General features: G+C 34.2%; 1 protein-coding gene across 1 annotated transcript; it reads right to left on the minus strand.

Annotated features, from left to right (window-relative positions):
- Positions 1-7,989, minus strand: LOC105163481 (protein ROOT HAIR DEFECTIVE 3). The gene is made up of 23 exons (XM_088882005.1): positions 7,830-7,989; positions 6,886-7,035; positions 6,678-6,744; positions 6,499-6,601; positions 5,973-6,043; positions 5,824-5,887; positions 5,680-5,745; positions 5,505-5,552; positions 5,343-5,405; positions 5,198-5,254; positions 4,860-5,018; positions 4,708-4,776; positions 4,524-4,615; positions 4,270-4,348; positions 3,997-4,162; positions 3,546-3,670; positions 2,957-3,219; positions 2,750-2,846; positions 2,489-2,647; positions 1,612-1,716; positions 1,363-1,457; positions 1,050-1,146; positions 1-698 (listed from the first exon to the last, which is right to left on the minus strand). Exons 1-23 carry the CDS (start codon positions 7,831-7,833, stop codon positions 450-452), a joined length of 2,448 nt encoding a protein of 815 aa, XP_088738131.1. The 5' UTR covers positions 7,834-7,989; the 3' UTR covers positions 1-449.
- Between the last annotated feature and the right edge of the window lie 3,866 nt (positions 7,990-11,855).

Consider the following 11,855-nt stretch of genomic DNA (forward strand, 5'->3'; position numbering starts at 1 on the left):
TTAGTTAACTACGTCCATGACCTTGTGTTTCGAGTTCTGAATCGATCAGAAGAATCCCATTTCTCTTTAAATACAAAATGGGTCATAAAATTCCCAATGTCATTAAATATATACTTAGATTTAACTTCTAATGATACAAAACTTAGGTAAAGAAGAACAATCACAATCAAGACCAGGCCAATAAAAGCCCTGGTAGATTACCACCACAGACAAGGAATACAAAAAGGTGAGGGGGAAAAAGGGAAAAGCTAAACCTACCAGTGAGGTAATTTTTCACGACAAATCACAGATCCTGTAAACCACACGCAAACCGGCAAATCAATCTCCAACATCTGTTCGTTTCTTTCCGATAGACATTAATCCCAAAAACACACAAGTGTGTGCCGAATTATGCTTCAAATAATTAGAGCCGGAAGCCTCAGAGAAACAAGAGCAAGGGGGATAAAAGCTTACTGAGCTTTCTGGTGGGCCAAGGGACTAGAATATTCTGTTCCATTTTCAGAAGCCGTAACCCCAGAGGAAGCACTTGATGAATAATCATCATGATCATTTGTACCACTCCGTAAGGTCTTTGCTGGAACTGGAGGATTGCGCTGAGGATCAGGATTAGCCTGCCTTTGGCCCTCCTCAGCTAATTTTCTAAGAAGATTCATGACGGTAGGGAGAAATTTGGTGGATATTGAGAGAATTCCAGGTAGCTGTAAGCATTGAGAAAGAGAAAAGAGTGTTAGACCTTGATATTTTGGTTCCCGAGAACTTCAATATTAGCTTCTCCATGACCAACAAAGATTTTTAAGCTCCATATTGATCTAAGCTCCGTGTCCAAAAGAAATATGAAAAGAAATACAGCAATGTCCAACGAAATTTCCTGCTACATTGGAAAAGTTTCCAACTCACTTGCTTTTAGCCACAGTTTATTTATTTACAAATGATTTTATAAAAAAAGGGGCCGTAATAGGTACTCGCTGCAATTAGACGTTTCACAGGAAACCAAGGTAGCAGAGAAAACACGGTTGTCAACTAGAGAAAAATATAAATACTTCACTTACAGCTCCATTGCGGAATTCACCAGATATGTCCAATTGCACCCAAAGAGCTTTTATAAGCAGGAAAGCAACAAATATGACGCCCAAATACAAAGGATTTCTGTCCATAGAAACCATAGCATGAGTAAAATCTATAGTAGCTGAGAAGGGAAGAAGTCAAGTAGACATACAGCCACCCAAGAATGGAAAAGAATAGAGAACAGAAAGAAACTCCTCGAGAAATCATAAAATGAACCAACAAACAGATTTCAACATTTTAAGTACTGCTGATACTTACACCCCTTCTCAATAAAAACAAATTAAAAAGAAAAAGTACCTCAAAAGGGTCATAAATTCATTAAAACCCAAAACAACTAATGCGACGATTGCCCATGGAGGTGGTAACCAGTTGTTATTTCGCTTGCTAGCCTCCTGAAAGTTGATATATAAGGAAACATCAGCAACACCAATAAATAATTAAATCCAGATTGATGAATGAATGCAGATGTAAAGAGAAATCTAGATCTATATAAAATGAATCTATGATGCACCAAGAGTTTCAGAAGGATTATGCATGCAAGATCACCTGAGCAGCAATGGCTTGACTAACAGTATATTCGGTCTCAGATTTAAATTGCCTCCACAACGATTTACACTGAACTGGTGTCAACAAAGTTTTTGATGATGGAACCTGGATAAAAAATATTCAACCACCGAGGTAAGCATGTTGAGAGCCCCTTAAGTTGCATGATCTTAGACATTCACAATTTTAAGTTCCAGATCCGCCCAAAAAAGACAATTTAATGACCAACATTCAACCAATTAGGTTTCATCTAACAGGAGCACATTGCTCTAGATAAGTATAGCTCATTCCTTCTCCAAGTAAAATGAATTGTCAGCATATGAATATATGTTCAATAAACCAATGTCCTCTTTTACTGGAATAACAGATTTAACCAAAACAAACTACTCAAGCACCCTAAACTAACACATAACAATTTAAACGTAAAGATCACAACTAGACATCAAATCCATCCAATTCCTCATTTTCTTAGAAATAAAAATATTCTTGACTGAAAGCATGCAGACAAAAGACTATAAACATATGTTACACATGAAAAGGAAAATCAAAATCTCTACATAACATATTATTCTCATATACAGCAAAAGTGCAATTTTTACGCAACATTTTTCTTCAGAAAGATATAATTTAGCAAGAAGTTGATAGGGCGACTACCACCAACATTTTAGGAAAACTAACCATAGTTTGCCCTACAAAATACTCTTCAATTATACAAACACTATGAAGTTGAATATGACTTTCACTACAAAAGAAAACAATAAATGACTTATCCAGAACTAAATATCCATGTGATTAATTATGAAGAAACACCCAAGGACTATTTTTACTCAGTAAAGGCTCTTCAATTCCATAAGGTACACATCAAAAAGTATAGCTCTACCTCATCCCAACTGCTAGAGGCAAGAGGGTCCCCTGATATACTCCTGTTAGCAGTAGTCCCACTTTTGGGATCAACAAGCGCAAGAGCCAACGTATTCTCAATCGAATCAGCACTATCATCCAGACGGATAGCAGCCATAACAGAAAGTATCTTCAAAGACTACATCCAGAAACAAAAGGTAGAAAAAGAAAATTTAAAAAAAGCAATATCCCATAGAAAACCAATATTCAGACAATACATATCAGTAAAAGAATATCATACAGCAGAACGAGCAGTCTTGGTGATTGCTCGAATATCTTCCTTCCCAGTCCAGACGCGTGGCATTGAGTCAGAATCATGGCTAAACAATGTAGAAAACCTGACAACAATACTCTGGTGAGTTCCCCTTGCTAGAAGCATCTTTGAAAAGGAGATTCAAATATTTTATATTCAATGTCATGACATTAATGTACAAAACACAGCAAATACCTGTCTTTCATGCGGATCAGGACCCTTCCTGCTTCTTCTTTAGCCTTTGCTTCTACTATTCCTCTTGCATGATCCTCCAACCTTGAGAGCATTTTATCTTTTGTTACGTCATCAATTTCAAAACCAGAGAGTGCACTAGAAAACCCATTAACGGCTGTATCAGTCTCACGACGGAGAAGTTTTCTTATTGCTGGCCATGTATCATCGCTGGCTCCATCCAACAAAGCCTCAACAGGTCCAGATAATGCTTCGTTCAACTTTGTCTGCCAATGAAATACTATCAGTGGGGAACAAACTTACATAAACATAACACAGTTTGTGCCATGGTCAACGTAACATAAACCAGAACCAATTTGCATAGCCACCTCAGTTGTGCTGATGAAGGTACAACTGTGAATTTATCACCCCAAATTCGAAAAACTAATCAATTCTATTGGTATATCCTTGAATACGCTAAAAAAATTTCAGTTTTCCTTGAAATAAGTTGCAGCAATATTCTTTTACTCATGCTTATAAAGGTCAATGAGCTGACATTTACAATCTTACTACCACCCAAGGACTCTAGATTGGACTAGGCAGTATTTCATACCTCATACATGGTTGTAAGGTCGGACAGCTTGGCAGCACGTACTGCAGCAATATGTGCATCGATATCACGCCTAAGCTTATCTCTTATTTTAGAAGACTCCCAATTCGCTTGGTCAATGTGCGCGTCTGTGAAACATAGAGTTCATCGTGAAACCAAGATTCTCTCACTCACACCACACAATTCTATGAGCAGCTACATGACGTTAAGTATTCATTTATCACAACACTAAAGAGTTTCACGGCCTCATAAGGAGGTCACTGGAAAACTATAATTTTACACATACATGATAAGCAGAGGACTGTAAACTGCCACTAGCAATACAGCAATGCGCCTCTTTGAAATGCTCATTCAGAGAGTTCTCTCAAAAAGTTAATTGCATTGAGATGTCATACAAAAATTTCCTCCCCCCAGTTGACAATTGAGATGGCATATTCTATGTATGTAACTTTACCTGCAGATGCTTCATCAAACTGTGCCATAAAGTACTCGGTGCAATCTCGTGCAGCCGCAGCAAATCCTTTACCACCATTCAAGGCACTATCAAATGCTTCTTTGAATCTCTCCAAGGTTCCAGAGCGTATGTGTCCCAGCATGAACTGATACGCTGGTTGGACAAGCTAATGTAACAAAAAAAATGGCAAACCGTAACGAAAGAGTTCAAGAAAACTAATTCGACAAATGGCTGAGAAACATCATATTAAAAATAAAGCTCTAGAAAAGCTACTTGCAAAAGCTTCTCCTCCAATTGTTTCCGCTTGGAAGATCTAACACCTTCATCAAAATATGTGGCCTCTGCATCATACCTATTATTTGAAAGAAAATACAACATATGATCAAATGTCTCAGATACATCCATCAAAGTCACTCCACAGAAGATTGTGAAGTTCTTCAATAGTCAGAAATATCTTCCATATGGCATAAACACAATTATCAGTCTCCTATCAGAAACATATAAATGGAAATAAGCCTTTGACTTACTCTGATAGACAAGCATCAATAATGGAGGTGAGCTTCCTCCCAAACCCAGGGACTGGTTGAGTTTGTACAGTCTCTTCCAATTGACGCCATTCCTGAATAAGCATGGAAACAAACAATTAAGAAATGCTCTTAGAAATTTAAAAAGTACTCCTCAAGCAAATCCTTATCCATATTATAGAAGTACCTCATTTGCAATGAAAGAAGAAAATCTTTCATTAGCAATCTCTTCACAACGTACAGTGGCAACCATGACCTGTCAATAAACCAACAAATATTTCAATCAGAACTTCCTTAACTTTCACTCGTGGATCTGAAGAAGACATTTAAGTTCATAACCTTGTGAGCTGGCAGGTCAAGGTCCTTGTTCTCCTTGATGACCTTCCATATCTGCTGTGCACTGAACGAAAAGCCTGAAGCAGGGACTACACCACGCCTATCCCCAGCAAGCCCACCTGGTGCAATCGAATGGAAGAATCGCTGTCTGAGACTTGCAACCTTCAATAAGAACACAAAATAACCAAGCGTAAGATTCCTGTCTTCAGTACAAATAATCATCCATCTTTCTCCAAGACAACGTATATTCAAAGAATGTAACAAGCTCCTTCACGAGGATAGGCATTTGAATAAGACGAGTACAACTTTGAAGGATGAGTACTTCGAACAAGAGCACACACCTGTTCTCTAAATAGCTCTTCCTTCTCTTCATAACTAGAGAGAGCCACAACTTCTACCTGCCATTCAATCATTGAAGACACAAGTACAATAATTTTTCTACACATACAAGAGGAGCTAGAACTGATAGACTTATGAACAACTTACATTGAAAAATTCACTCAATGGAGTTTCCTTATGAGCTTGTGGCTTAGGAACAGAATCCCATATCTTCAATGAGAGTGAAGACAAACAAGAATAGAGGAAAAACATTAGAACCAACTAGAAGAAGATCCATAAACAATGTAGCAAAGGCTTCATGTAATATACCTTCTGAATGTCTTCCCTTAAAACTGGTTCCAAGTTTTCCAGAGGTGTCTATGGCACCGCAAAAGTAAACATAAATGCTCCATAATCATTCCAAGGGACCAAATACAACAAATATCTTAATCTTTTAAGTATCAAACAGCCCCGCATCAATTCATAAACAAGAAGGAGAACATACCCTTGTTTTATCACGAATGACAAACATTAAAGTTGTCTTACGAGGACTAAACAGTCTCATCATAACCTGTTCATCATAAACCCCAAATCAGTAAAGTATGGGCCGTTTAAAGAAAATGAGTCCACAGAGCACACAGATGGTCACCTGAAATACAGTTTTTAAAAGAGGTTTATTTGCAGCCTGCTCACGCCCAATATCGTGACACCACCTGAACATAATATTTTAACTCAGAAAAACCAAACATTGAAATAATACAACAACTAGATCATACCACAGTAATGCAACTAGCTTACATGTTTATCAGCACTATATCAGAAACAGCAAGGGCAAAGAGAGCACTCTGCTTCTCGAATGCCGTATCATCCTGAATAGAAGCAAAAACGTAGAAAACTATCAAATCTAATAACTGAATTTATTTCTTTAAAAAAAAGAGGAGAGTTCAGAGAGAATAAGCAGATAGAATGAATAGGTGTTAGATAGGTTCCAAATCATGTTGCTGAGGCTGCAAAAACGAGTAAATTGACAAACAATTCAAATGCCAGAAAGCAAGATTGTCTTTCATAAATATAGATTTTACAATATATAAAACAACACGAAAGGTATAATCTTAACAACATTGTACCAACAAGACACGAGAAAGATTAATGTAACACAAAAGCTTAGAGATACTCGTGACTGCAGGCTCTAGCAGGCTGAGTCAAGATGAGCACAGAATAACACAGATAAATCTCAGAAAAATACCTATAATGCAGGAAATAACCCACTAAATGCCAAATCAGCATAAAAGTATTAAGTCAATAAATAGACATTCTATTGCACCTCTCCTCTTTCTCTTCCGTCAGTACCCTCTAAATCCATTACAAGAGTGCAAGGTTCAATGCCAACACAGTGCGCCATCCAGATGCCTTTTGTGGTTTGAGACCTGATGAGATTGAGATGTTCAATATTATTTCAATTTAATAAAAAAGAAATAATAGAAGAAATCAAGAAGTACATGCCTGCCCTTAAAAGCATCCATTTCTTTGAAATTAGTACCAAACAGGTGATTCAACAATGTACTCTTCCCTGTCAACATAATAGACAATATTATTAAATATTAATTGACGGTGGTTGGTAGTACTAGGTAGCACATAAGCAATACCATAGTGCATAGGATCATGAACAGGGATCATTGAGTAGCCAAAAAGACAATGTGGAGAATCATACCACTACTCTGAGGACCCATGATTGCGACGACAGCATAAGAAAGCCCACACTCTCCAAGTTTAACTTCCTTCATGAAACTATCAATTCCAGCAACATTAAAAGTACCATCTCCATCTATGAGATGAGTCGAACAACAATGGTCTCTCGTATCTGGATAAACAGAAGAGCGGTTGTATTAGTATGAAGATAGAACTAACTTTTGCAGAATCAAGTAAACAAAATCTTGTTTAAGCGGAGTTCACTTCATCGTAAAACAGATAATGAGGTGAAACACATAGCAAGAAAACACTAAGAAAAAGGAAATGTAAACAAAATTAATAATAATAATAACTCCAAAAGAAAAAAAAGCCCAGACAAGAAAATAAATATTTCAAGCTGAACCAGCTAACAGTGATTGAGAATAAGCACGTGAAGGGGAGAAAGGAAAGAGCAAGAAGAGGCGGATATTCCACATCTCCACTTCTTCCCAGCATATCTTGGTTTTCAAGATTCATTCTATGAAGACAGTTCAAGAACATCTAAACTTTAAATCCAAGTGAATACCATGCATGAGCTCGAACCATACTAAAACAGAGCACAAATAGTCAATGAAACAACTACCAACCCACCATTAAAACAAGAACTCAAACAGACTCATTGAAAAAATCAGCCCACCAAAACCCTAATGTTCAGAAACAACATCAAATGAATTTAAACTGAAACATCAACAATCAATACACCCAAAAATTAGAGCAGCCTATTTTGACCTATTTTCAAGTCAAGTAACACAAAACTCAAAATCAGTTAAGCACCCAAAATAACCAGAAAGTACGTTATACCCATATATTAATTGTCTAGCCCCATCTAATCATTAACAATTAACAAGAACAGATCACTCAATTGAGCGTTCCCTTGTACACTAAAAACTCAACAACTGGCACAAATCAAACGGATCGGAGACGCACCCATGTGTATAAGAAATTGAGGGAGTTCGATCGACGGCGGCGGCCCCCCGGAGTTGGGAGATCGGAGAATATAATGAGAAAAAGCAGATGGAGAATCGGAGCAGAGGCTCTCAGATGGGGGTTAATTCGGAAATATATTATAGTGTATGTATATATATATATGTGCTCTCCATCTGGGAAAGTAGACTGGCTGTGAAACACTGAATTAAAAAAGAAAAAATTAGAAGTTTGTGCCTTACTTATTTTCATTTTTATTTTAATTTATCTAAAAATTCAAAAATAATTATGCCTATATATTTTTCAGCTAAAAATATTTTTATCATCTTTTTTCATGTTAATTTAAAGTTAATTATTATTAACAAAATTAATATTTTCAAAAAATAAAAATATAAAGTAGATATTACATCACCATGATCTCATAAAATTCATTAGTGAAAAAACATATCGCAAATGAATAAATTAAAAATTATAGTTAAGTCGAACGATTATGTACAATATCAAACGGTCGAAATTTTAAATTTACAATGTTCAGTAATGATTTGCATCCCAAAAATTAAACAAAAAAATAATAATAATAATTTATTATATTAAGATACCAAAAGACTCATTCGTCAAATTATAGAATATTAAAATAGTAAATTATATATTCAGTAGTTGTTTCTGTATTTGTATTTCGTGTTCATACGGTCACGAATTTCGACCTTAATCAATTTAAGAATAAACGTCATGAAAATTAAACCGTGTTACGTTAAAACGTTCTTTTTTTTATTTTATATTTCTGGACATAAAAATTAAATTATAATTTAATGCTATTTATAGAGAAATTTTAAATTTATTATTTTCTCCTCAAGTCAGACATAGATTTGGTCAGTCATATTTTTAAATTATAGTTCATCCACTTTAATTTAATCAATTGTGAGTCTCTGTCTAACAAAGTCCAGTCTAGCACATACATTTATTCCACAAGTGAGAGCTATGGCCTTCACTATTTTACAGTGTTTAAAGCATTTTATCTTATGATAAGTAAAAGAACAGAATGGGGAAAAAAATTATGTATTTTAAAATTAATAATTAACTCCCTTGTCGACAGTGGTTGGACAGACACCCTTATTGTGTGACGTGTTTGTCCTTTTTAAAAAATTGACAAAATTGCCCCCATCATCCACAAATAAAAAGTCTCAAATCTGAAACAGTCCTTATTTAGACAGAGAACACATTCAAACAAGTTTTGCAAAATATCATTGCCCAAAAAAGAGTAAAACCGGATGAAAAAAGCCAAAATGAGAATCATTTCAAACTTGAGCCCTTTTATTTGTGGAGGATGGGGGCAATTTTATCATTTAAGAGGCAAAAACAAGTTCCGCTATTATCTATGAGGAGGTCAATTGCTATATGTTTAAGACCACAAGTATTCTTTTTTCTATTTTATTTACCACATAAGGATTTTTTAAATATTTTGACTATCACAAGGATAAAATGCTTTGAACCCATGTTTCATATATCCTCTTATTTATAAGTGTTAATAATTTATTTGAATATATTTTTAATATATTATTAGTGCTTTAAAAAAAATTAAAGCGTAATATTATCGATTAAAAATTAGGTAAATGTAGGTAGGGTATAATTGGATTCATTTTTTTATGGTTGTTGAAATTGTTTAATTTTGGAAGATTTTTATAATGTTTAGTGTATCTATCGATTTGGTAAATTAGTGTAATATTTTTCATTTATTTGTTTTTTTCTAAATATAGATGTATAACGCCTACAATAAAATACATTTAAAAAATTACCTTATTATTTGAGTTCACACGTTGTTTTTTTTTAAAAAAAATGGGAAAATTAAATTTCATGCATGGCAACAATATTTCTTTAGATCGCAGACCACAATTACTAAAATATTTCTGAACAAATTTATTGTAAAAAAAATAATTAATTTATAGTAAATCATAAGTTTCAACCATGGTTCAAAGCTCCTCAAGAGCTAATCCACCGGTGGCAAAGTACGCATATAATATAGTTGAAGGAATGATAAGGTGGCGGCGATTGAATCAGTGCGGCGGAGTGCCGGCACCGACGGGGTGCCCCACCAAACCGCCCATCTTTCAGAAAAGAGCAAACGCCGAGAATTTCACCATGCGCTTGGTGGGGCGTGGTCACACGATCCAATGATTCCTATTTTCATAAAAGTCCACAAACTAAAATGTGGTCTGCACGAGCATCCCATGTGACTTCAACTTGCATGGATTTTGTTTTTTTTTTTTTTAATGTACATATATATATATGTAATTTCATTATATAATTTATACATTCAATTTTTTAAAATTTAATAGATATATTAGTAATTTAATCATAGTTAATTACCTACGTGTCCTTGAGAGTTATAGTACTTCTTTATATGTACATATAGGACTAAAAAATATATATAATTATTCGATACTAAATTGAAATCGATGATGTAAACTCGTTTGAACTCAATTTGTTAAGTTTAACGAATAAAATTAAAAAAAAATTACTATGTAATAATTTTATTATAAAAAATTATAATTTAGATATATACAATATTTTTTTATAAAATAATTATTAAGATACTCAAACCAAACACAGTCAATTGAAATTTTTTCCGTAAAAACTATAATTAATGAATGAAGTTTAAGTAAACCTAACTTTGAGAAATATAAAATAATTCAGAATTAGTTCCATGACATGCCTAATAGGCCCTTTTTATTTATTTTGATATATTGAGTTGAAAAATTGATATATTATTATTTTATTATTGAACTGATGTACCATCTCTCTCTTACTCTTTCTTGCTTAGCAAAGAACAATAGTGCAGATCTAATCTGGAAAATAAAATACTTTTTAATCTTTTTTGCAGATTTTATTCAAATAAAAAAAAAGGAAAAAGGACAGCATGCCGTGGTTGATGTTGGGCCACGCGACTGAGGATAGCGTGAGGTAAGTTGGATATGCTGCTCTTTAGTTGGCCCTCACAATATTCCACATTTTTCAACAAATTAAGTACCTCTCCTTTGTGCTTTAAGCCCAACCTTTTCGTTTTTCGTTTTTCTTTTTTGCATCATTTTTATTAACACCATACTTTAAGGTACTTTTTTCTAAAAAAAATAAGTGATGTTTGAAGAAATTGTTGAAAAATGAATGTTTGATAATTTTTTAATGCAAAATTTCTAATACGTCTCTTATGTTTTTTTTTTCCATAACATCGTGTCATTTAAAAAATAATAGGCTGATTTATTTGGTTGATTATGTGGGAATTGATTCATTATTATGTATAAAAATTTATTTGATTAGGCTATGTTTATTTTCAGGATTCAATAAACATGTGAAGGGATTAAATTATGATTAAAATGGTGATATATTGGAGATGTGATCAAAAAAATTATCTATACTATTTGGAAACGAATTATTTAGTTATCTGTTTTGCATCACTCGATGCAAACAAGATTTAAAGAAGTAAAATCATCTAAAATAGTTTATTATACCTGTTATGCATTTAAATCCTATTTACTCGACCAAATTGGACCGAATCTCCTAGGATATTCGGCCCAGACACTCATTTACTTACAAAATGACAAACCTAAAATAATCATGCCGGCCCCTGGTTAATGTGAGTGAGAGGTAAATTGAAATCCTACCTGGACAGTGGAATTGACATATTTACTTGATTTTCGTAAAACTAATTTTATCGGCATTCAAACAAAATATTTGGGAGATTTCCAGCCTTCCCTCCAAAACTACAGCGGGCTTTCAAATTTCTCTTCAAATTTTTATGCCCCTCATTTTTAAACCATGGGAAGACCCCTATTCCATATGGGGAATTGTTGAGGCGGAGAAACCCAGCTGACATCAAGGCAAGTTCAGTCAAATTTGGCTACCAATAAATGGTTTGAGTTTCAATAATTCTATATTTTGTTATTTTTAATATCACTTATTACTATAAAATTTGATTCGCGTTGATGTTTGATTGTTATGTTTAGGTTAACAATTCACAATATAAGAGCGATTTGG

Source organism: Sesamum indicum, linkage group LG1 (genome assembly GCF_026168435.1).
Source record: "Sesamum indicum cultivar Baizhima isolate 11 linkage group LG1, ASM2616843v1, whole genome shotgun sequence".
NCBI classification, from domain to species: Eukaryota; Viridiplantae; Streptophyta; class Magnoliopsida; order Lamiales; family Pedaliaceae; genus Sesamum; species Sesamum indicum.